The sequence below is a fragment of the Mus caroli genome, unplaced genomic scaffold (genome assembly GCF_978045245.1).
Source record: "Mus caroli unplaced genomic scaffold, Mus_caroli_1 scaffold_13, whole genome shotgun sequence".
NCBI lineage: Eukaryota > Metazoa > Chordata > Mammalia > Rodentia > Muridae > Mus > Mus caroli.
In genome coordinates this window covers 28,797,371-28,824,279 of record NW_028227268.1, presented here as the reverse complement: position 1 = coordinate 28,824,279, position 26,909 = coordinate 28,797,371, and the positions used below count along the sequence as shown (strand labels likewise).

At 43.4% G+C, this 26,909-nt stretch overlaps 1 protein-coding gene across 4 annotated transcripts in view; it reads left to right on the top strand.

Moving 5' to 3' along the window:
• Positions 1-14,376, top strand: part of Ca10 (carbonic anhydrase 10 (inactive)) — a 526,692-nt gene extending 512,316 nt beyond the window's left edge. For all 4 annotated transcript variants that reach the window (XM_085829668.1, XM_021177199.3, XM_029484237.2 and 1 more), the window contains 3 exons: positions 9,760-9,914; positions 11,875-12,049; positions 12,965-14,376. In XM_085829668.1, coding sequence (XP_085685794.1) covers positions 9,760-9,914; positions 11,875-12,049; positions 12,965-12,987 — 353 coding nt within the window. In that variant the 3' untranslated portion in view covers positions 12,988-14,376. The remainder of the gene's footprint in view (positions 1-9,759; positions 9,915-11,874; positions 12,050-12,964) is intronic.
• Positions 14,377-26,909: the final 12,533 nt, after the last annotated feature.

Sequence of the window (26,909 nt, the reverse complement as noted above, 5' to 3'; positions counted from 1 at the left end):
AACACATATTTGTATACATATACATTTACCATACATAGAGGAAAAAGGTATATTATGATTTCTTGATTAAAAATAAACTATACAAAGGCTGAAGAGATAGCTCAGTGGCTAGGAGAACTTAGTCCTCTTGCAGAAGACCCTGGCTCAATCCCTAGCATCTACATAGTGGCTCACAGCCATCCATAACTCCAGCTTCAAGGAATCCAAACCCTTCTATTGACTGTTTTTGTAGGCACCAGGTATCCATGTGGATATCTATATATGCAGGCAGACAAAACATTCATACATATAAAATAAAATTTACTAAGTCTGAAAACCTTTTAAATAGACTACAGTGTGGCAAGGGTAAAGACAGAAGGTGGTTGTAACCATCAAATAATGGGGCAATGGTACTGATGGTGACCAGGTCAACGAGGGAAAGGTGGTGATAGGTGATTGGATAAATTTTAAGTCAGCAGCAGATTTCTTGCTAAATCTCTTTTTAATGTGCAAGGGAAAACAGAGCCAAGGATTCCCATGAAATTTTTAGTTCAAGTCACTGGAAGGAAGATATTTCCATCCCCTGAGATGGGGAAGACTCAGATGCAGCGTGCTAGTGGGTGGAGAAGGGATCACAGATCTTGAACATGTCGTGCTTGGGATTTCTATTAGGCATTCAAGAGGAGGTGTGGTGTAGGCAGTTGGGTATATCATCCTGGATTTCAGGAAAGAGAACCAGAGCTGCGATTGTGGACGGCACTGACATCCAGATGGCATTTAAACTTGGGTGAAGTCATTGGAGTAAGAATAAACACAGGAGAGAGGTGGGACAAGTCCTTATTTCTAAAAGAGCGATTCAAATCTTCATGACTTGGAATGGAAAACCACTTCTAAATATATCTCTTCATGGCCCTATTATGGAAAAGGCTCCTCTGTGGCCAGCTTACCAGCTAGCTGAGGAGGTACAGGGAGGAAGGAACAAGCACAGGAGTCAGTTGGCACAAGATGGAAGGAGTAGAGATAGTCCACCAAGCTGAGGACAGCATTATTGATGGCAGGGATAGCTGAGAAAAGGGAAACATGGGAAAAATCATCCTTTCAAGATGTACTATAGATACATATACATCATATACATTATGTTATATAATATCGTTATGTTATATATTGCATTATATATTATAATATATTATATATTTATACTATATGATATATTTAAATGTAAAGGTGCTTTTGCCAAAGTATGGGAGAATTTTGGACGCCACTTGGTAAAGGCCACCATTATCACGGGAGAGGAGCAGACCTGGTGTGTTGTTCTTTCCTCATTGTGGTGATAAAATGCCTGGCAAATGCAACTTAAGTATGGGAGATTTAATTTTGGCTCACGGTCCCATGGTGGGGAAAATATCATGGCAGCAGGTGTTGGAAGCAGCTTGCTGTACTTTCCACAGTCAGAAGAGCTGAGCAAGGTGAATGCTTGAACTCAGCTCTCTTTCTTCTATGTCCCAAGGACCCCAGCCCATGGAGTGGTGCTGCTTACATATAGGGTAGCTCTTTCTACCTCAATAAACCGATTCTAGAACCCACCTTGTCGACATAGTCAAATGTTTGTTTCCATGATGATTTGAAGTCCCATTGAGTTGACAAGGCTAACCTACACACTAGGCTCCTATTCTAGCTCCCGCACTGTCATTGCTTTCTGATGTCAGAAGAGGTCAGAAGCACCACTCAGAGGTTTGATGGCCTCATCAGTAAGCTAATGCTCAAAGGGCTGGGTGGGGACTAAATAAGGTAATAGGTCAATTGCCTGGATAGTAACAAATGTGAACTCAATGTGCAATATATTTGTGTTCCTACACTGTCTTAAGGCATATGCCTGTTGAATCCTGTTCCTTCAGGTTGGGGGGCAAGTCATTGTTGTGCCGAAAACAGTTTTATTCTGAAGATGAGTCCAGTGTAGGCCATACAAGCAGTGGCAGAGTATGCTTGCTTTTAGAGAAGCATACACATCATGGATCTAAGTAGTGCACACAAGGACTTCATGAGATGTTACTAGTTTCCATGGGAACTTAAATTTCATTTTTTAAGTTATTCTGTGAGCATGGGTATTTTGCCTTCAAATATGTCTGTGCACCATTTGAGTGCAGTGCCCCCCAGAGGTTCAGAAGAGGGAGTAAGATCATTTGGTACTAGAGTTACAGCTGGTCTTGAGCCATCATGTGGGTGCTAAGGATGGAACCCACATCCACTGGAAGAGCAGCCAGTGCCCTTAACTTCTGAGCCAGAAGCTTACACTTCATATATCTGAGTAGAACTTGTAAAATATTCTCACTAACCATGACTGACAATAGAAAAGACCAGCTTGAATTAATTTCAGGCTGAATTTTAAAAGTCTTCTAGAGAAAATCCATTTTATTAAAGTCAAATTCTGCTTCAGCAGAGTGAGGGTCAAGACTCAAAGCATGACATTAAAAAATGGATTTTCTTAGAAAGGCTTTTCTTGAGGAGATATTGGTAATTTAGCTCGAAGTACTTTAATTTTTAATGCACTGTACGGGTATGGTGTTTGTAAGCCTGTTTCCCTTGTTAATTAATTAGTAGACATGGCACCTCAATTACGTGAAAGGTAACATTTGTATCATTTTAGTAACACTTGATTTCATTGAACCAGAACCCTTTTCTACAGTATTTTCAAGAGACGAAACTAATGATTAATGGATTGCAAAGACTCCTTCTAGAATGGATAACAAGCAGTAGTTATTAGAGCATTGCCGCAGTGAACACTCTTCTCAAATCCTCGGGCAGTGTGTTAGTCTGGTGACTTTATCTTCTTTCAATTGCCTGTCCTCATTTGTTATGTCTTAGATGTCAACCATCCCCACAGGCCTGAGTGTCTGTGCACTTAGTCCCCATGTCGTAGTACTGTTTTGGAAGGTGGTGGAATCTTTAGGAGTGAGACCTTACTGCAGGAATTAGGTCATTAGGAGTCATAGCCCAATCCTTGTTCAATCCAGACCTATCTGTTTCTTGACTGTTGAGGCAATGAACCTACCTATATTACCCTCCTGCTGTCAGAGCTATGAGCCACTCCCACCACCATGTCTTTCCTGACATGATGGAATGTAGTCCCTAAAACTGTGAGCCAAAAGAAATTGCAGTCACAATGAGGAGAAGTAACTAAGACAGTGCTCAAGTCATGAATAGGAGAGCTTAGATCTAACAAAGAATGCAGGGGACTACCACATCCAATTATAAAGACATCAGCTTACTGTGTTAACAGACCCACTCTCCAAGGCAATAAAGACACAGTACTGGAGGCATATGGAGGAGAGTTTATAAACACGGCATTTGTCACGCAGAGTAAGCCCCTTAAAAGGTGCTTTAACTAGCCTATTTGTAATTTCAAGTTACCCACGCTTCCTCCTGAATTTCCTAGTAAAACATGGATGTGTAGGCAAGCACAGACTATCCTGTAACTGCCTTCACAGCTCTCAGGGCGAGTTCTTCCCACAGTTCCCTAGGGAACACAGTGTAAGTGTGTTGAAGGATCACCAAAGAGCTTAAGCACATTGCTCCAGGTGCCTTTCTCAATGCTCAATTGAATGTGTACTCTCATTTCAGAGGAACAGACTTAGGAGTGTTTTCCCATAGTGGGAAGCACCACACACCTATTTCCATGTTGCTGTCTCAGTAGATACTCACAGCAGTGAGAAACTGGTGAGATAGAACTTACCTCTAAGAATACAGCTCTCAGAGGCCCTTTTCTTCTTTTGTTGTCTGTGTAAAACAAAAACATGATACTACTTTATTCTATTGTAATTGCCTTTTTTTTTTTTTTGCCTCATTTCAGTTGAACTTGCCTCAGATTACAAGGGGGAATGTTATTTATTCCATATACTTAAATTGCCTCATAGTTTCATATTGATCAAAGCCAGTATTGATTTTTGGGAGTATCAGGCTGTTTTCTCAGTGGTGTGGTCTGCCTCAATAGGAACCTGATAATCAGCGAGCAAGAGATGTTGACTATCAGCAGTGGCCCTTGTGAGGCAGACCCATGCACTTGTCTAAGGCACCTAGCGAAAGTTCAGACTGAAAAAAAACAAAATGATTCCCTGTTGTATTGGCTGAGACATTGCATCACAATGAAATGTTTTGCTTGAACAACAACAAGCAGAAGTTAGCTGGGGACGTTTTTATTATTCACTTTACATCCTACTCACTGCCCCCCCAGTCAGCCCCTCCCACAATACTTCCCCCAAGAAGCTGGGGGAAGTAACTTGGAAGTTCTTGGTTGTAACTCTGAGAACTCAGGATAAGATAAATTCTAGATCCAACATAGTGTGCCACAAAACCAAAGGCACAGTGGTCAATTTCCACAGCCTTCCAGAACAGTAAAAGTCTATATATTGATTATCCAAGGGTAATTTCCTGTCCTTCTAAATCCTTATCAGACAGATTAGCAATGCAATGCTTCCATGCCAAACCTTGGCCTACTAATGATAAATTTGGCTAGACAAGTTCCTTGATGTTGAGAGATGTTTTGGGATCTATGGGATGTTTTTTACCTAAATATAGCCTTAGTAATAATTATCCACAACTGTCCATTGCTCCAGGTAAGGAAACGTTATTTGAGTTATCCATGAAGAAACAGTAAGTCACTGTCAAATATATAATTATAACTTACACTTGAATTATGACTCCCATCTTGAAGTCTGAGGCTTTACTTTCTATAAATCATTTTTTCTCATAAGAGAAATTTTGAGAGACATTTCTGAATGCTGGGGCTGAAATTTTCTGACGTACCCATAGTTATTCTTGGGCCACACTACCTCTCTCCTATGGTCTTAGTTACGTTTCTATTGCTGTGATAAGACACCATGACCAAAGCAACTTATAGAAGAATGTTCATCTAGAATGTAGAGTTTCAGAAGGTTAGAGTTCATGACCATCATGGTGGGGAGCATAGCAGTGGGCTAGCATGGTATTGGAGCAGCAGCTAAGAGCTAGCATCTTGAGACTCAACTAAAAGGCAGAGAAAGCTAACTGGACATGGACTGAGCTTCTGAAACATCACATCCTGCCCCCCACCCACCAAGACTCACCTCCTCCAACAAGGCCACACCTCTTAATCCTTCCTCAACAGTTTCATGAACTGGGGATCAACTGAGCCTATGGGGCCATGCTCACTCAAGTCACTACACTTATCAAAATCACTGAGCAAGCTCATACTTCTGAAATCCCAATGTCTAGAAGAAAGAGCACTATTTTAAGGTCAGTCTTTGAGACAATGGTGTATGTTACATTCATGCCAAATTTCAGCAATATAATTATGAGAGTTCATACATGTTTGATGTAGAAACATGATATCACCATATAAAGCTTGAAACAAGACCAAGAGCCTCATGCTGATGTCTTGGGTGTGGTGTACAAGAGATGGTAGGTGCAGTATACATTAAAGTTAGTGCTGCAGCCTGCTTTCCCATTACCTATCCAATGTTGACTATTCCTTACTTGATTTCTGCTCAGCACCATCACTAGGTAGAGCTGCTGAGCAGAAAGCATTATATCTGATCATTTAGTCTTATGTTTACTGAATAGTCTTTGATATGGTAGACCTCAGACTGGAATCCACAGTAAAAGAAGAAAACACATTCCTCAGAGGCTCACAGTTTAGTGGAAAGAGTCAGATAGCTAAGTAATTCCTGGGAAGCTGATTTAGCTGGGAAAGTCAGAGTCCTGGGAATGACAGGGAGTTTACCAGGGAAGCTGGGCAAGGACGCTGGGGGTCAGAAAGGTGACATCAATGCCATCCAACATGGCTGAGTACTTTCCTGGATTGAGCCTTGTGCTAGATAGTATTTGTAAAGCACGGTCCTATTTGTTCCTCTAATAGCCTGTGAGGCAAGTATTCTACATCACATCTGTATGCTGTAGACATGGAAACAGAGGCTCTTATCACCTATGGGTCCAAGGTCTTACAGATACAAGCATCAAAGCCATTATTCAAACTTAGGCCCCAAGCCCAGATTCTTTATGCTGGATGGTTTCAATTTTTGCAGAGGGAAATTAAGAGTAAGCATACAGACAGAAAAAGATTGTTATGAAGGGCACAGTGGTGGCTGCTGATCTCAAAAGGGTGGCCACCAAGTGTTGCTATTGTGTCTGACAGAGGGGTGACCAAAAGGACTTTCCCACCAGGACCCTAGCAGATCAAGGCTGGAATATGAATGCTATGGTGTTTTGTAAACATGCTGGCACCCTATGAGGAAGATAAACACATAAAACATCATATCTCTTGTTTCTAGCCTTGCTTTCCCTAATCCTTTCCTCAAATATGGCTGTAGCATAGGGGCTGGTAGCATAGGGGCTGGTCTAATTTCAGGAAAATATAAATCTTCTTTATCTTGGCTCCAGTTCTGCCTAGAATCTCCCTCGTGTCTACTGCATCCATCCTTCCCTCCTCCCCACCGCCCCAAATAAAATAAAATAGAATCATAGCAGCGCGCTAGAGTACCCAATATGCTCTTCATACAAGCTTGGTTAAACAAATCACATTGACCTTTAATAAAAAAAACCTGCGGAATGCTTCCTTCTCTCATTCAATATGTTAATCTTCAGGCCAAACCGCCGTCAGAGCAAGCCTCATTAAGTTCAAATCTGATCATGCCATCTCTAGTTTGAAAGCCTTCAGTGGTTTCAAACTGCCTCCAGGCTGAAGCCCAAACTCCCAATAGCGCAGGCAAGGGCCTCCTGGATGTGGCCTGCATTGACCCTGCTAGCCTCATTTCCCACCTCCACCTCCATCCCGCCCACACTCAAGCAGTCCCTAAGTACCACAGCCCTTCAAAACTCCCTCAGCTCTGTCTCCAGTGCCTCTATCTGCAGTACCCTTGACACCTCAACCCCTGCTAGTCACACACTGATTACTTCCTGTCATTCAAGATGCAGTTCAAGACAGTTCCTCCATTCATCTTTGTCTGAGTCCCCTTCCCCCACTCCAGATAAAGCTGACAGCCTCTCTCTGAGCCTACACATCACTGTTTGTGACTCCTGCCTGCACTCCCCTAATTATGCCCAGATCCTCTGCTCTGAGCTTGGAGCACAGGTTCAGCAGATCCTAGAAACTACTGCAGACAGGATGAGATGGATACCCATCTCATGTTATTGACCGATCAAACTCAGAAGGACTAGCACGGGGGTGTGTACTGTGGACATCATGGCTCTGTGATAGGAACCCTTGGTATCTCATGCCACAGTATAGACTCTTCCAGGCAGATTCCAGTTGCTGCTTCCCTCTTTGGCGTGTCCTGGGTCCTTACTATTCCCATACAAAGTGTTTGTTTCTATTTAAATGGAAAAAAATGTTTACAAGTTGCCAAGCATGGTAGAATACACCTGATATCCCAACCAATGCTTAAGAAGTAGATGGTTAGTGGTTCAAAAGCAGGCCAGGCTACATGAATGACATCATGTCAAAAAAAAAAAATGGCTAGAGAGCAGTTAGGAGTACTTGCTGCTCCTAGAGAGGACTCAAGTTCATTCCCAGAAATCACATCAGGATCAGGTGGCTCACAGCTGTCTATAATTCTAACTCCAGGGGTTCTGACAGCTACTTCTGGCCTACAGGGGCATCTGCATTCACATAGACACAGAAGCAAAGCTAAATTATTTTTAAGAAGGGAGGGAGAATGGGGAGATGGAAGGAAGAATGGGAGGAAAAAGGAAAAGTGGAAGAGAGTGAGGGAAAAATCCTTCATCTTAGGGTCAGTCAAGTTTTTCTCCAAGCCCAGGTTGGCTGATCTCTCTTGGTACATTGATGGAGATCTGGAGGGGTTCTTGTAGCATAGTAGAGGAGGGAAGGTATAATATTCAAATAATTAAATAAATCTTGGCTGTGTGGTCCACACTACCCACCCACCAGTGTTCTGGGTTCCTCAATGAAAGACATACACACAACCTTTATATTTTGATATGCCTTAATCAGCTCAATGGCTGGGTCACTTCCTAACCTCCACATGGTTAATCCACCTCCCTTCAATAATCCCAAGTTATCACTCACTACATTTCATATTCTACCTGGACTGCCCTGGACCCAGTTGGGCAGTCCTCTTGGGCCATATTTTCCTGGCTCCTACATGGCAGATATATCTCCCTGTTCTGTACCTTCTCAGGTGTGGTGTCTTTTTCTCTCCTTCCCCTTCACCCAGCATGCCTGATCTCTTTCTCCTCCCTCAGTCCCTAGCCTGGGAACCCTAAAAGTCCCTCCTCTGTATGCCTTGCCCAATCATTAGCTGTTGGCAACTTTTCTGATTTACCAATCAGAATCAACAAGCAGCAGGGTCCCTGAGAGTCTTATGTCTGGATGTGTGGACTCTCCTGTAAACAATTTTGGGGGCCCAAACTAACACAAGAATACAAACAACATTAGACCAGACCCACAACGAGAAGGTTTTAGATGGAAGAGGTAAATGGTAGATGTATTTACATTTTTTTCAAACTACTAACTCAATTAGTCTTCTCACACTTGACAGTCAGGGAGCAGGAAAATTCAAAACCCTCAGCAAATATGTTTCTTTCTTATCAGAGAAAGTTTAAACAATTCTTAGAGGAAGAAGGGGAGGAGAGTCTTTGCCTATAAACATAGATGGCCAGCATAAATGCCTACCCAGCAGCAGCCAGTGTACTCATCACCCTGCACTGACATCTGCATATGTGCACTGCGCTGTGCTGTCTGGGGCTTCAACTGGAATGAGGCAGGCACTGCATCTCCCCTGCCCATTGCTGTGTCCTAAGAGCCCAACCTTGGACCAAGCTCAAATAGGTACTTAGCAAATATCTTGGCAAATTAATGAATGGCCTTCCCTCATAGGTCAGGAAAACTGCAGTTTTCCCGTTCCTGCTCGGCAGGCATCAGCTTCCTCTGTGGCTGTAGACTTTGTCTCTCTGGTCTTTATTCTCCCCATCCATGTGGATGTTTTACTATATGGAGTATGAAGTTCTATATATGGGTGAACATCTTTTCTTATGCATCACTTGAATGATGACATCAGCCACTATCCAGTGAGTCCTTTCCCAGTGGGAGTTGGACACACCCAGAGGGGATAGGGGTGTGAGCTTGTCTCATCTCTCTGGTGCAAAGCTAGGCTTTGGTGCCCTATGAGTACTCTCCAGGCTCCTGGACTGGCACTAATGGTAGGTGCTCCTAGCACAGTGCACCATTTACCACCTCTGGAGACAGACCTGTAATCTCTAGAGCACAGAAGCCACAGTAAGATAAAATCAGGGACTGAGGACAAAAAAGTCAAATTTTTCCCCTTAAATCTGTGACAACAGCTTTACTCATGTGACTCCTTTGACCACCAAGATGTGTGCCTAAGTGAGTGGCATGAGCTGCTTCTGGGATGGAGCAATGTGAGTGTCACCCTTTACAAGGGTTGTTGTTCATTCAGTCACTATGATCTCCAAACCACAGAGCAGCCAGTCAGAGGCCATTCGAAGGGTCTGAGTCACAAGTGTGGACAACTTGTGGCCTAGAGAGGAGCCTTCAGCCACCTGGACTGTTTGTGAACAATAAATAAAACTCTGTAGTTTAAAACATTAGGAAATAAAGAATAAAACACCAGCTATGTGAGGAGAATAACAATGGAAGTGTTTGTTACTGAAGATGTTAGCAGATACGGTCTTCTGAAAACATATACATATTTTACTATTATATATAATAAAGATGCATCAGCAAGGCTCTATCAAGATACTAAGCTGTGGTTTGATTACCTTCCTTTCCAGATGATGCATACTTACTACAGGGACTTAATATAGAGGAACTGTATCCAGAGACCTCTAGTTTCATCACTTATGATGGGTCGATGACTATCCCGCCCTGCTATGAGACAGCAAGTTGGATAATAATGAACAAGCCTGTGTACATAACCAGGATGCAGGTGAGCTTACCTTCAGTTCGTTGGCCAATGGGAAGAAAGTGTGGGGACTGGCTGAGTAGGTTCTGAGCCTGTTGTGTTGATCGACTAGGATTTGTGCAACCATCAAGCACAAACTGGGTGAGACCAACAACAGAAACACGATTGTCTCACAGAAACCCCAATAAAGGAGTCAGAAGGGTAGGTTCATTCCCAGGAATGTGAGGATCTGCTCCATGCCTGTTCTCTGGCTTCTGTAGTTTACCAGAAATCTCTGGTGTTCCTTGGCATGAGATGTAGCACCCCAGGACTCTGCCATCATTGTTACTTGGTGTTCTCTATGTGACTGCATCTCTGTCCAAATCCACCCTCTTTTAAAAGACTCCAGTCACACCGAACGAAAACACTAACCTCCATTACTTCATATTAACTTAGCTGATTGCATCAGAAGGAGCCCCACTTCCCAGTGAGGTCACATCCTAAGTGTTACAGATTACCAGTGTCTCCGATTTACACACACAATTAAACCTATACCACCTACGTTCACAGAGTCAGCATATGAAATGGACTAACATTAACTACTTATAAAAACACTCCACCTGCCCGAGGGAAATAAGATAGCGGAGTCCAAAATCACACTCTATAGATAGACTGTTCAGTGTACAGCTAGAGATGCAAATAGATATTATGGCTCACTACTGTAATGAAGCCGAAACGGGAGGATCACCACAGGTCCTAGGCAAGCCCAGGCTGCAGAATGGGTCCCTGTCTCAAAAACGCAACAATTTTTAAGCTACATTTTAAAAAACCTATACAAATTAAAATAAACCTCAGTGGTAGAGACATTGACAAGACCCCGGCTTCATCCTGTAGCACTGCAGACAAAAAGAATAACCTGTGTCCATTTCATTATGCAGGGACTTCTCAGATCTTTTTAAAAAGTACTGTGTGTGTCATTCTCCAAGCAGAGGAAACACGGTACACAGCATTTCACAAACATGTTTTGAATGTGGGAATTGTTTAAGAGCTGTGCAGGAACCAGCCTGTGCCAGCTCTGCTCAGTGGCTCGCTCCAGGTTTGCCACCCTCCTCCTCTCCCCCGTGATGAGGGTAGATTGTCTGCCTTGGTCCCATCTCCAGCATCTGATCACCAGTATCCAAAAAGCCTCAGAGGGAGGATGTGCGAGTGAGGCAGAACCCATCTCCTTGGCAGGATCTATGTGCACAGCCTGACAACAGGCAGCAGCTTCCAGTCCCTGATCCTGTCGGGACTTGCTGGATGACAAACAACAATAACTCCCTCCAGATCACTCAAGCTCAGAAAAGGGACATAGTCAAGAAATACTGGAGCCGCTCAGAGAGTTCAAGACCAGAAACTGATATGAGGGATTCACTAGGCAGAATGCCAGAAGCCCTCCCCACCTTCCCTCCCTGTCCCCTTCCTTCTCCTCCCCCTCTTCTTCTCCCTTTCCTCTCCTTTCTATTCCCCTCTTCTTCCCCATTCCTGCTCACCCTTCTCCTCCCTCCTCCTCCTCCTCCTTCCAGCACATTTGATTTACTCTCTTTTGTTTGTTTGTTTCACTGTCTTGTGGGAAAACATCCCAGACTTTCACAAGAAAGAAATTGCAGTGGTCTACCTTGGTTTAGTAGACCAACTATGACAGACTAGGCAGTAACGGTGTAGAGTCAGAGGATCAGAGAAGGCCAAAACTGTTGACTGGAAACTCGTGCTACAGGGACGCATCTCATTCAAGGATGAGAACCAATGACTTGTTCAAAGTCCGTGAGCTAGCAAGGCAGATGCACCCTGGGTGTCTGAAGGCATCTATGTATAGTCCTTCAGCTCAGCTCAGCTGGAAAGAGGGGCTCTGAGGACTTCAGACCTTTTCCAGAACGCTAGTGCTGGCCAGACAATAGTCTACTTGGCCTTTCCTCCCCAGCACATCTACAGAGTGGCTGGATCTCACCGCTCTTTCTCTTCACAGATGCATTCCCTACGCCTCCTCAGCCAGAATCAGCCATCGCAGATCTTTCTGAGCATGAGTGACAACTTCAGGCCTGTCCAGCCACTCAACAATCGCTGTATCCGCACCAACATCAACTTCAGTTTACAGGGGAAGGACTGTCCTAACAACAGGGCCCAGAAGCTACAGTACAGAGGTGAGTGCAGTGGCCCCAGAAAAGCACCCAGGGCAAAGGTCCAGCTTTTAGCTTAGGCCTATTTCCCATGGTAGGAGATTTTACAGTAAAGTCACTGCCACACCTGATACCACTACTGCCCCAAAACTCCAACTGCATTGGTTCTCTCTCTCCTGGGTTCCTTTCATCCCTTTTCTCTCTTAGATACTCACAGGACACCTACACAATAGAGTCCTTGTTCCCTTTCAGCCACCACTACTGGACAAATACCCAATTCTATCATTGACCTTTCTCTTTATTCCTCACTGATTTATTGGGCACCTACTGTGTATCAGGCACACTTAGGTAGTGGCCGTGCTACAGTGGTAATGAATATAAATGTGACCCTAACCACAGAGAGTTTGTAGCCTAAAGCAGGCATTGGCACTTTTGTTATAGAAAAGCAACACTCAAATATTTTAGGCGTTGTAGGTCAGATCTTCTCTGTTCAACTCTAATGACCTAGTGTGAAACCAGCCATAGGTAGCATGCAAATGATGTAACAGGACATCAGCTGTGGTCACTATGCAAATAAATTGGGAATGTGCTAATTTGCGGCTATGAACTCAAGTTTTCCTATCTCTGGTCTAAACCAGTACCCCCGACTAGAACTTTCTACTTGACAAAAATAGTCTATACCTATCTAGCTCTTGGTCATTTGAAGTATGATTAAATGACTGATAACACAAGTACATTTATTCTTCTCACCCAATTGGCTGCACAGTAACCACCTGAAGCTCTTGGTTTCCTGGAAAGCACAAGTCTAAAAAGCCCTGGGGCAGGGAGTAGCACTTTAGAGTAAGGCCCCCCTGCACTGTATGCAATTAATTCAGTTGTGCCTTGTTTGTGTTATGTGTATGTGTGTGTGTTTGGTTTTGTTTCTCTCTCTCTTTCCAGTAAACGAATGGCTCCTCAAGTAGGGAACTAAGCCAAGAAGAATCCCACCTCAGTGAAATTCTACAACTGTGAATTGACGTAACCCAGAATGCCCCCCTTCCCTGTCCTTCCTCCCCTAAGCCTTTCACTCTTTGGATTGGCCCCTTTTTCATGAAAATTGTCTGCAAAAATGTTTCAGAGGAGTGCATCTGTCTCTCTCTCTCTCTCTACACACACACATACACACACACTCATACACACACACTCATACACACATATATACACACAGAGACACATACACACACATAAACACAAATGCACACACTCATACACACATAAACACAAGTACACATGCACACACACACACACACACACACACCACCTCCATGATGGAAAAGCCAAGTTTCAGAAACAAAGGTTCATTCATCAAAGGTCTTAGAAGAAAACAACCAGTTAACCTGATTACAATTTTGATACTGTTTTCCTGAACTAATAAGTCAACCCAAGGAGACTTCTCAGCCTTTGTATATACAAAATTCTTCCAAAAGAGAGTGGGAAAAAAAACAAAACAAAACACCGCTCTGACAGCATCAAGCGGACTCGGCATCTCACCGTCCCTGACAGTGTCCTGGGCTACTCCAAGGGTGCTGTGACAGGTGACCAGGACAAAGCTGACCAAGGACACTTATTTCTAGATTACGATTCTTCTGTTTACTCAATAATTTAAAAAGAAAATCTTCAAAAAATAAATAAACAAATAAATAAAAGGACAGACATCAAAGAGCTATACGTTGTATATATTTATCACCGCAGACTATAAGAATGGAATTATTTCCCTCTTTGTCACATAACTGTACTAGGACTTGCCCGAGATCAGAATCGATTCATTCGCTGTTTCTTGTTTTCCGAAAGTCATACATTGTGTTTGGTTATTGTTAACAGCCCAATAAATGTGTTTAATGCGTTGATTTCATTTTTTTTCTGGCTTTGGTCTGTTCTCCTTCCTGCCAGCCTAAGCCCTAGCCCCCACGCAGCTATCTTCTTGGCTCTCCCGTGTCCCTTCATCTCCATGTTTTGTTCATTTGCAGCCAGTTTTACTGAGTTTGTGGCAAGCAGGAATGCATTTGCTAAGCAGGTATATCTATCTTTCACTCCACTCCATGGCTCGATCCTTCATCCCAGGTGAGCTACGCCTGGCCTAGCAGGCGACAGATTCCTTGCGTTTCAAAACTGCCATTTCCTCCCACCCCCCAACCCCTGTGATGCTCCCAAAGGAATGCACTTTGCCTTGTAAATTCCTGGGAAATTGGGGTATCTTTTCTCTCCAGGTGCAGCCAGATCTCACAAAATACAAAAGAATGCCTTTCTTTTCTTGTTTATAATGGTCACTCACTGTGTTTGGTTACTGTCAAAAAAAAAAAAATCAATAAATGTGTTTAACAAGTTGCCCAATGCCCCTGTCTGAATTTATTGAGAAAAAGGATGCCTTCCTCCTGCTTAAGTTTCCTGAGTCCTGCTGGGTTCACCTTGCAATTGCATCCAGCCAGCAGGGCAACCAGAGCCTCTGGAACAGGCTGTCTAGCCAGTCCCAGAACCAGATAATTAATACCCTGTTGAGAAAACATATAGGCTTTGCTGCTGGAAGGGATAAGTTGGATGTTCGGTTGGTTGCCAAATTAAAAATAACTTTCATCTCTCCTCCCTGTCACAATCTCCAACAAGAGAGGAAGCACCAACAGGTGGGTTTGTACAAACAGCACCTACAGGGTAGATGTATTGGAAACCCCACCTAGGGGCAAGGTACATTGGTAATGAAAACTTCAAACAATTGGCTCTCTCATAATTACAATGCTGTGCTAAGCTGGATTTTCTTTCCACTTTTTACATTAATGGTAGTAACAGGATAGCCTGAGCCACACAGGACTCTAGGCCTACTTTGAAGTAGTTGCATTTTTACAGAAAACAAATAATATACAAAAGATTTAGGATGAGAAGGGAGCAGCCTTGCACTGTGTGGCTGGCGACTTGCTCTTGGGTCATGGTCTCCCTTCGTCTGTGTCAGGAGCCAGTGACACAGAATGACATTGAGAGGTACGGAAGTGAATGGGCTGCATCCCGCTACCAGCCTACCACATGACCCTGGGTAGACTACTTTATTTTTCTGATCTGTACAGCGGAGATATTAATAACTGTTCTGTGAGTTCTGATGATACAAACAACAACATAGCTATTACCGAAAGGAGACTAAAAGATCATTTATTCTAGAGGCAAATTTGAGTGACCACGGCCTGAGAAACGGGCCTGGATCACCACATAGAAGCCGTTTCATGAAGTTTTATCAAAGCAGAGCAAAGAAAGTTATAATGTAAGACGTCATGTAAAATGCATGGGTGGGTGTGTCTCATAGGGGTTACAGCCAGAAAGGGAAATCTCTCCTATAGGTTTCAGGTGCTTGCTTATCTGATGACATTCTTAGCTTTGGAGTTGGTGGAAGCTAGTGATCTGCTACGCTGATAAATTCAAAAAGGGTTTTACCTGCCTGTCACAAGATGTTCGTTCTGATACAAAGGTGGACATTAGAGGGCTAATGCTAGCCCAAGGTAAAGATAACTGGGCTCTGGACCTGCAGCCTTTCAAGCCTTCCACACTACTCAACACCACTGCTGTTCCGATCAGCCTATCAGCCTTCACAGACACAGCTCTTACATAGCTACTCATGACCGCCCAGTGCCAGCACCTGCCTGCCCGGCACGCGATGCCCAGGGAGCATTTGTGTGCCCTGCTCACCAGGAGTTTATTAAAAGCATAAGATGCTTTCCTTCACAGGATGGGGTTAGGATTGATCACTTGGGGATGCAAGACAAACATCAAGAGAAACAGGTGCTCTGCAGACTGGACAAAGAGGTGCCAAGGAGGAACACGAGGAAGCCGGACTACAGGGACCTAGGCTCCCAGGCCCTTTTCTGTTACCGGTGTCCTCTGAGTGATTAGATTACAGGCCTAAGATACCACACTGATCTTCAAGAACAAAAGTATTTGAAGTATAAAAATCCCTAGGACTTGGCCTGATGGGAATGTCGAGAAGTGAGCCTATGAACACATTTTATCACCTAGGAAGCTGAGGGTAGGTTGAGCATGGCGTGCTCTGTACTGTGGAATTTGTCTGACATCTGGCTTCAACTGTCAGAGCCCTGGCTGGTATGAATGTCCCTTTCTCCTGGGAGGGATCTGAAACTCGGGGTACACTATCATTCTCCTTCAATCAGACGGGGGTGGGGGTGGGGAGGGGAAGCCATGCATGTAAGAGCAGGCGGAGAAAACAGAATGACAGAAAGAGGGAAGTAAAAATTTGAAGTTGTCTCTGAAGAACACATTTTGTGTTTCTAAGGCCATTAAGGCCTTGGTCCCATCTCTCTAGGTAGCAGTTTGGTTTCCATGGTAACAACAGAACAATCACAGCTGGATGTATTAAATGTTCCTGTGTGACGATGACCCCGGAATCCAGGCAGGAGAGCTATGCATGGGCTGGAGACTGATAGACCAGGTGGTTAACACATCACCAACATCCCTGGAGTGAACCCTCCATGCTGAAGCCCTAGTTTTCTTGCTCCAAAAAGCTTAAGAGTAGGATTCTGGGAGTCTAAACTCATTGTCATACCTTCAGTGACTAGCAGCTTAAACATAAGGGAAGATTTGCCAAGACTCCAGCCAAAGAAACCTTTGTGCATCACATCGTGGGAAGCAGGTTTCCTGTGGCCCAGGCCCTGTGCTAGGTGTTTCCATCCATATCATTTCACACACTCAGGGACCCGAGACATAATTCCCAATGCTGTTCCCATACTGGAAATGCAGAACTGGCTTCTTAGAGATTTGAATGGCCAGCTCACCAGTGGGAAAGCCAGACGTGTTTTAAAACATGCCTCCAACCACCACTGACCCCTGGGACAGTGAAAACTGTAGTTCATCAGCTCACAAAGAGCTGTTCACACTCTGAGGCCAAGGCTGAGCAAGTCTTTGTGAGCTGAGCCTGATGCCCATTCATATGAGAACCGCTCAGTCTTGCTAACTCCCGTTCTAGAAAGACTCAACTTGGTATAGGCTAGAATCACTTAAGCACAATGCCCTCCACCTTCATCCAGGTTACAGAAAGTGCTAGGAGCCCCTTCCTTCAATGTCTTTTAATCTTCTATGTTAGCATACAGAACAATGAATTTCATCAGAGCGCTTCAATGTGTCTGTCACTATGCATATTCTTACTCATTTCCCCCCAACACATACTGTCCTCCATTCCCCCTCTTATTGGTCCCTCTCCTCTCCCCAGTTAGTCTTTCCCCATGCTTTCATATGTATCCCATATCATATGCATCCCATAATCCTCTCTTATTCCTTACCACCTTTTATGGTTGTTGTGGTCTTACTGGAGGAGGTGAGTTGCTGGGGGTGGGCTTTCCATTCCCATATATGTATGTATATGTGTTACAGAAATATATATACACACACACATATATATACATACATACACACATATATGTGTGTGTGTATATATATATATATATACACGTATATATGTGTATGTGTGTGTGCATGCACATGTGTGTATATGTGTGTATGTATATATATATATATATATATGTATATATGTGTGTATATATCATGAAACATATATGTATATATGTATGTAAGTATATGATTGTTTCAAGATGTGAGCTCTAAGTTACTTCTCTAGTTGCCATTCCTACCTTCCTTTTGCCATGTTCTCTGCCATGGTGGTTATAGATGCTAATCTTCTGTAAACATGAGTCTCAGATTAAATGTTTTCATTTATAGATTGCCTTGGTCTATTTTTTGTTTGGATTGAGTGGTTTTTTGTTGTTTTTGTTTTTTTGTCACAACAATAGAAAAGTAAGACACCTCTCTCCTTAGATCTCCTCCTTCCCTTTTATTTCTCCATTTTATTTCTTCTCTTTTATTTCTCCATTTCTACTACTGTGATGTGTGTGTGTGTATGTGTCTGTGTGAACATCTGTGTACAGATCATCACTCTCAATTATTCAGCTTGCAAGCTTCTTCAAACTATTTTTGAACAAATAAAAACAAGCTGAAAGTCAGGTGCTTGGGAAGATGAGCTATGTTCATAATTTAAAAAAAAAAGCATGGGCACATTACAGCCCTGCCAATTCTTACTTTATTGTGATTTTCCCAGGCAACACTACCGTCCCATCTCACTGCAGCCCTGTGTCACTCCCTGCCCTACCCCTCCTTGCCTCAGGCCCAAACTATGGCAATATCCACCCAGCAGATCCACTACCTCCAGCTTTCAAGTAAATGGGAAGTCTCTGGATGTCAAGAACTCAAAAATACGAATATTGCTTGAAACAACTTGTATTCACACTGGAAAGAGGTTATAAGAGATGCAGGCTGGGCTGGGGTCTGGGTAGCTAACCAAACAAAACATTTTCTATTGGCATGAATACAAAACTAAACAGAAAATCTGAGGGATGGCAATTGAAATTAATTTGGTTGTGAAACAGATTCCAGGTACAGCACATACTGGGCACACTGGATCTAGAGCTTAACTGCAATGAGAAGTCGCTCAGGAATTTTCTGGCAAGTCGGAGGGACACATCCCCGCCTAGACATTGCCAACCCACCCCAACACAACACCTGGGGCCAATAAGACAAAACCTTCAACCTGAGTGTGTCTCCAAAGACTAACAACTTCAGTGGTCCCCAGTGGTTTTCAGACTAAAAGACCAAGTTCTTTAGCAAAGTCTTCATTGATGAGTTCTCAGCAGTGATAAGTAAATGCAAGTTTAGGTCCTGTTATTTGGGAGGCCAATGATCCCATATTTTTGGCTGTGTTCCAGACACCTATATATAGTTCTCCAGCCACCTGGATTCATGTCACCACTGAGGTTGCAGTATTCGTTCCAGCTTTTCTTCATCTGTGAAAATGCTACACAACCTTGAAGAGACAGCTCAAATGTCAGATTACGGGTTCCTTGATCTCTCAAGATGTGCTTGGAAGAATTCTTCCATCATCTGAGCTTATAGCATATAGATTGCATCTTCACTATTTCAATATTAGAAATATAATACGGGTTGGAGAGATGACTTTGTAGTTAAGAGCACTGGCTGCTCTTCCAGAGGACCCAGGTTCAATTTCCAGCACCTACACGGCACCTCAGGAAAGGTCTGTGACTCTAGTTCCAGGGGATATAAAGAACTACATGTGGTCCTATGTTTTTCTGTCTCTGTAGCAATTTGAAGTTTCCTAAAAGCAGAGGTAAGCTCTCTATTCATCTTTTCATCTTTCATTCCCATGCACAGAAAAAATAAATCAGTCATAGTGGTCTGCAAATAGTAGGTATTGTAAAAGTACAATACACAGATTATTCCTGTAGGATAGAGAATAATCTAGAGGTTATTCTAATAGAAGGTCTAGAAGGTCTGCCAAGCAATTCTGGGCCTTCTTTAACAGATAAAGAAATTAAGGATCAGACAGCTAACGATGCACACCCAGGTTCACAGAGCTGGAGAGGACTGAAACCAGGAAGTTACAGAAGAAGATGAAGCCTTCCTGCTGAGACTAGAGAAAGTTCAGGTGAACATGCTCTCTGCTGGTGCTAGAATGGAAGAATTCTTCCCTGTAGGGCTATCGTCGTGAAATTCACCCAAGTAGACCAGCTGTGATCTGAATGTTTGGATCCTGCCCTAAATTACACTCTGAAATTCTCAAATTTAAGATGTCAGAAGGTAGGACTTTTAAGAAGTGATTAGTGGGTGTGGGCCTTCATGAATGGCATTCATGCCTGCTCCTATGACACAAGACCAAAACAGACTTCTCACCCTTCTACCATGAAGGACATGGCAAGAAAGAATCATCTATAAGCCAGAAAGTAGGTCTCAGCAAAATTAAACCAACCTTGACCTTGAACTTCCCATCCTCCATAACTATGAAAGATAAACTTTCATAGCTTGTGAAGCATCCACTGTATGATATTACAGTCCAAACAGTTAATAGTAGGTTTTAATAGGAACTGTGTCAATGGCTCACAGCCAATTGAATCAAAGTCTCTAAATCCAAGCCATCTGGGGAATCTTTAAAGCCACCGGTTAGTCCATGCTACCATCTGTAATGTTGGCCACCCATCTGAGTCATCTGGTATGCTTGGAATAGTAGCACCTGGATAGGTGTTGTTAGATCTAAATCTTCTCTGGGTAAACCTGATACTGGCTAAGAGTGAATGCCACTGTCTCATACTATGATATTTGCCAGCCACAGCCAGGTATGTATAAGCCACCTGACCCCCAAACAAACAAACTAATGAATGACAGAGTAGTTAACAGAGATGAACAAATGAATAGATAGATAGATTAGATAGATAGATAGATAGATAGATAGATAGATAAGCAAACCCCTCACTGCTGTGAGCTGGTGAGGACAGAGAGCCCACCCCACAAAGGCAGCCTCTTCACCTCAGGGTTCATTCAGACTCATGAGGATTCTGAGGATCATGAATAGTTCATTTTAGGCAGAAGTTAAAAGGATTAAAGAATAGGCAAGCCATCACTCTGTCCAAGCACTCTGCCCAAGTGTGGGACGCCTGACTCGCCAGCAAGAAAGACACCACAATAGGATCCTTCTGCACACATTTATTGGGAGAGCATTGACTGTGTAGGCGAAAAGACCCCGAGCCCCGGGCCTCTCACTCTTATATACTATCAGTTCCCATCCACTCACAGCAGGCCACATCACCTCACCAGGTACGCAGCTTCAGCTAATCAGGGCAGCAGGGGCATATCTCCACCAAAATGGCTTCGCCAGTAACCTGGTACACCTGCGCAGCTCTCACGATGTTTGTGGCTTATATTCAGATGTATGAGGAAGTCAGGTGCAAGTCATAAGACTTAGCTGCAGTCCCTGGTGCCTTTGGGACTGCCGCCACACCCGCTCCCCACACCCAAGTGAGTGGCAGCTTTACCCCATCACCAGACAACAAGACAAGATGCTCCAGCCTCCTGGTCTTCGGGTGCCTCGAGAGTGAAATGGATATAATCATTGCTTTTCATATCCTAACAGGTTGTGAAAACAAACCCAGAGACAAGGTGAGAAAAAGCTTAGGGGAAGTGTTAAAACAAATGTCGGGAAGAGCTAAGAGAAAGAAGGCAGATGATTCTGCAGCTGTATATGGAGGGGTATGCACTCCTAGAAACACTGATTCTCCAGCCATCCGGTGAGCACCCAGTGTTTTAGGCACAAACCCCATTCTCTAAGGAGCGGGAATAAAAGAGGAGATGCAGCCATAGCCTATTATAGGGAAATAGCTCATCGATACAAATGTTAGAGATTAAAAACTAGCAGTGTCTCAAGAAATGCTTTTGAGGGCTCAGGATTGGGGATTAGAGAGAACAAACCCCCGTGAGGAATTATACAAGGGAGAAACAGGTTCCAGTAGAGGCTTCTGGGAAAGAAGGCTGCTGTAACACATGACCCTGAATGTACCCCCATCACTTCTAACAAACTCTCTTGAGTTGATAAAGCTCAAAGTGTGGTCAGGTGAATAAGAAGGTTGCATTCCATAGAGAAACCCTCATAAAGGGACAGCAGAAGTGATGTGCCCAAATGCTATAGGGGTCAGTGTGGCCCCAGTTCCCTGTAAAGTTAGCTAGCTTTCATCTGCAAGAGTTTCATTGGGTCCCTTCAGAGCTGACGACTGACACAACCCTTCCCCTGATTTACTTCATTTGCTGGACGCTGGAGGTTCCATGCTGGACCCTGGACTAGGCACAATGGTGAAAAGCTGAAGACTAAGTCCCAGTTCAGTTCCTGGCATTAAGAAGTTTATGGTCCATTTTGGAGTGGTTATGAATGAGCATGGAGCTCCTGCCCTCTATGTGATTTGGGGATGTCTAAGTTAGAATTGTTTAGGAACCGTCAGGCAAGTTGGCTGAGTGTGATTTTACAGCCTGCTCACCGCACAAAAGTGTCCAACTGTGGGGATGACTAAGGACAGTGTTTTGCAATTCATCAGCCCCCAGGGAATGAACACCTTCTTGTAATTCACCACAAGAGGCCACTTGTGCTAGGCGAGGCCCTGAGCAGAGACTTTAAGAATGATAGGAAATTCAGAAATGAAGAACAAGGTCTTGATTGAAAAGCTCGGCGGGGAGCTTTCGTAAAGGAAACTGGGTTTCTATAAGATCTGCAGGTAGCAGGATGGGAATGAGTGGGAGGCAGAATAGTGAGCCAGCCAGATGCGAGGGAGAGCCAGGCTCAGAGCTGAGGTTACAACAAGCCCAGCAGGCACTCTAGAGATGATGAGCACTCTCTAGTCTCTGTACAGATCACATGACAGTGGGTGGGTTTCAGGATGGGAGCGGGTGGCAGTGTGCAAAGCAGAAGGCATGGTGGCTCGAAAAGCAAGGAGGGTAGCAATGACTACAGCAGAGAATAGTAGTGGGCCCAGCAAGGAGGATAGCAGTATGCCCAGCAGAAGAGCTAAGTGTCCCTAGACCTGACCAGCCTGATAAGTTCTGAGCTCCACAATTCCCATGCCCGTGACACCTAGCAATTATCCTTTGCCTCTCAGTCTGAGATTTCCCATTCATTAAAAAAATAAAAGTCATAGCTAGATGCTGGTGGCACACGCCTTTAAGCCTAGCACTTGGGAGGCAGAGGCAGTCAAATCTCCGTGAGTTCGAGGCCAGTATGGTCTACAGGGTGAGTTCCAGCACAGCCAAGGCTACATTGAGAAACCCAGTCTTGAACACTAATTAATTAATTAATTAATTAAAGTTATATATGAAAGCCACTGCTACAGGATCCATAGGAGCCAAATAGTAAAAACAATTGATAATTGACAAATTGATAGACAATTGATAGACAAATGGTTAACCAAATTGTGGTATGTATGTATGTATAATGGAATATTGTTGATCATAAATAGGAACAAAGTACCAATACATGCTTCAAATCTGATCAGAATCAAAAGGAAGTCCCTTTTGTTAAGCCTTAATGGGAGACAGGGGAGACAACAGAGACAGAGATGGAGACACGAAGAACAGAGATGTTATGGATTAGGGGATTCCGTGCTTGCATAGCTAACAAGCAAAAGCTGTTTTCCAAAGACTAACTAGAACCACAACCTTTCATGAAGGCCACAATAATCTTACACACACACACACACACACACACACACACATACACACACACACACACACTTCTCCAAGGATACCTGCTCAACAGCAGCCTATTTAATCTTGAGGTGCTAGGCCCTTGTTATTAATCCAACTGTAGCCAACAGTTATTGCTTTTGTTTGTTTCAAAGTATCTTACGTGATTCTCCTGCAATGGCCTTTAAAACGTTCCTTTTGTTTCAGCCTCCTTGAGTCTTCTAGTAGTTCATGAAACACATGAATTCCCGTTGTGATGTTCTGCTACTCTCAAATAAAGATTGTTATGAAAAAAAAAAAAAGAAGGGAATCCCCTAACCTGTCTGCAAGCCAATAGTCAGAAATACAGTAGCGAAAGAGCACTAACTGCCTGTTTCATGGACTCTTAGCCTGGCAAATAATAGGAGACAATTTTGAGTCTGAGCAGGAAGATAACATAGCACCTCATCTTAGAATATACATGTTGTAGATGCAGGATGGCTATAGAAGGAAGAAGGAAGCTTTAGGTTACTGCTGGTTCAGACGTCTATAGTAGGTTGGTGTCTTCTCCCTGTTTCCAAGACCCTGACCATTCAAACTCCTGAGACCCCATGTGTTAAATCAACAGTCAAGTTTTTCAATGTCCTTGCCTAGAGAGAAGCCTCAGTTACTAGCTGCTTCAGGAGATAGACCAGAGACCCTAAACAGTAACGGACTGCTGGCATATGATACTGCACAGGTGAATGCAAAACACACTATGAAAGGAAGATAAAAGGAAATTAGACACAAAGGGCCACCAATTGTATGATTCCATTACTGTGACTCGAGCATAGAAATCCACAGTGACAGAAGGAGGATTCATGGTTGCCAGTGACAGAGAGAGATGGGAACCAGGACACCATCTTAACAGGTACAGGGTTTCTGCTTTGTTTTTCAATTAGTGTACAAGAAGTAAAGTTTCAGTCTGCCATTTCTATACAAAATATTTTGTTGGTTTGTCTCTACTTCTCGTCTTAATTTCCCTACCCCTCCCCAACTTACATCCTTTCAATCTCATGCCACATGTACCATATGTGTGTATATATTCATTCATATATATATATATATATATATATATATATATATATATACATATATATATATACATATATATACATATATATATATATAATATTTGTACATAATAAATATATAAATTAATTTGAGCAGCTGGGAAGATGGCTCAGTGGTTAAAGCACATCTCACATAAGGATGAAGATCAGAGTTTGGATCCCCAGGAGCCTCATAAATGCTCCACGGCCACGGCTGCTCCCCTGTAATTCCAGTCTCAGAAAACAGAAAGGAGATCTGCAGAGGAAGCTGGCTAGAAAGATTTGCCATGTAATGAGCTCCGGGTTTGCTTAAGAAATCCTGCTTCAATGAGTAAGGTGATGGATGGAGGATGATTCCTAACATCAACCCTGGTCCCCATACACATGCTCACTCTCATGTATATGCACCTACACACACACACACACACACACATATGCATAGTACATGCAAATGTGCATACATCCATACAGGCACACATGGAAACGAAAAGGGGGAAAGGAATAAATAAATACAAATCAACTTAGCTTTGGCTTAGCTTTGAAGTGATAGAAAATGTGTTGGAAGTAGACAGAGGCGGTCATTGTATACTGTTGTGAATTAATCACTTTCAAATGGCTAACTTTATATGCTGAGAACTTGGCCTCCGTTTAAAAACTCAAAACCGGCAATGCTACCAATGAAGGGGCCTGCTTGAGAGGAGGAAATGATAGAGAAGCATCTACAGGGAATGATAGAGAATAGATATCATCAGACTCAGGCCTATGGCTCGGGGATTTTCTTAAACCTAATTTTGCTGCATTACCCATTTGGTTAATGGGGAAACACAGCAAATGGAAATGTCTTCCTCTTACTGAAAACATCCCATGTTCCAGGCCTTATGAGAGGAACTTTTCAGGCACAATTTATATAACATTCTAATCATTTTACGTGACTATGTTATCCCAAAGCACCACGAGCCAACCAGAGGTTGGGAGTGTTTAAATGACTGCCCAATAAGCCTATTCTCAATGAGCGGCAGATCTGAGATTCAAACTCAGAACTCTCAAGCTGTTTGACACTGTGCCTCACTACTTTCATTTCTCTGTCTCTGACTTCAGAGTCCCTCCTAACACCAGCGTTGCTTTGAGACCAGGGAACCATTACTGCCAGCATCCAGTCACACGGCGGGCGTTAAGTCCTCTGAACAGAGAAAGGCAAGCTCAAGCTCAGAAGGAGCTGGCTCTAAAGCTCCTTGGCTGACAGCCTTAGCAAGCAAGAGTAGTCCCTGCTGGTGTGCTGATCCTTCTCTACCAACCAGAGAAGGACAGAAAACAATCCCTGGTGCTCAGAGCAACTGTTTTGTTTCCAGTAAATTAAAACACCTGTCAAGTCATGGTGGCCATTTCCAAGATTCTGGCTACAGATCTATTCAGAAAGAACCCTGCATGATAAATACCCAGACTAAATTATAGCAAGAAGCCGAACATGACAGAGAGCTCAGACTCCTTCCTGTGGTGTCGAAAGGACTGAAACAGTGAAGGGCAAGGAAGGATCTGTCAAACACCTACATGAGGCTGAGGATGGAAAAGGAATAATGAATCTTTTCTGGGGGGGGGGGGGGAAGCCAGCACCAACCAGAGAAAATGGTAGTAATATAGTCTCTATCCAGGAGCCCACACAGCTCAACCATCACTAAGTGCTAAACAATTCAGGCTTGCCCTAGAAACACTGAGAGATCTTCGAAGTACAGCAGAACCTCCTGGGGGGGGGGGGAAGAGAGAGAGAGAGAGAGAGAGAGAGAGAGAGAGAAAGAGACTCGAAGAAAGCTCAAAAAGGAAATAGTACTATCTGTAAGCAACAAACCATCTCAGCCAATGTTTGAGATCAAAGACTCAAACTACTACTTGGACTTCTTTAAGACATTCTACAAAAGTTAATGATTTTAAAGAAAGAAAAATTATCAAATCGGTGGCTTTCAGAAGCAAAATACTTAAGTCCTTAATTTGAGTGAAGAGATTTGTCAAAATTGGAAATGTATATGCCAATACCCCACACTCCAGTTATTATACAAGTCCATCCCTGAGGTCCGGGTATCCTAATGCTGAGATGTGGCTTCACAGTATTGAGAAATTGGTTCTCTAGAGGAACCAAACCAATGGGGAATGTATTAGAATGGCTTCCACAGAATGCTCTGAGTAGCTCATCAATGGCTCTCTGCACACTAGACAGATTCAGACCCCAGTCCACAAGGCTGGATACCAGAGAAATCCCAATCTGGCACTGAAGACCTAGGAGAATCTCACAGAGCCATTGGAAGCCCAGTGGAGCTTGGTTTAGAGAAGGCTGGATGCAGCAGCAAAGTAGATGATTACACCAGTAATGGAGAAAGTAGGAGAAAGCAAAGCCTTGCCTTTGGGTCTGCTTTTATGTGGGCTTCCACAACTAGGGGCCACCCACACTTAGGGTGTGTCTTCCTGCTTCAAATAACCTGATCAAAAACAGAAAACAAACAAACAAAACACTCACGGGTGGGTTGAAAGAAGGATGCACTGTAATCAATGCCTTGGGGAACTGTGAGAGAGGTTCCAGGAAAAATAGGCAAAGGACCTTTGACCTTAGGTACATTTTATTCCCTGAATTGTTCTTGGATGTGATTACATGCCTGCTGTGACAAGCATTTACATTCAATTTATGAGATGTGTTTATCCCTGTTGGATACCAGAACATAGCTGTAGAACCC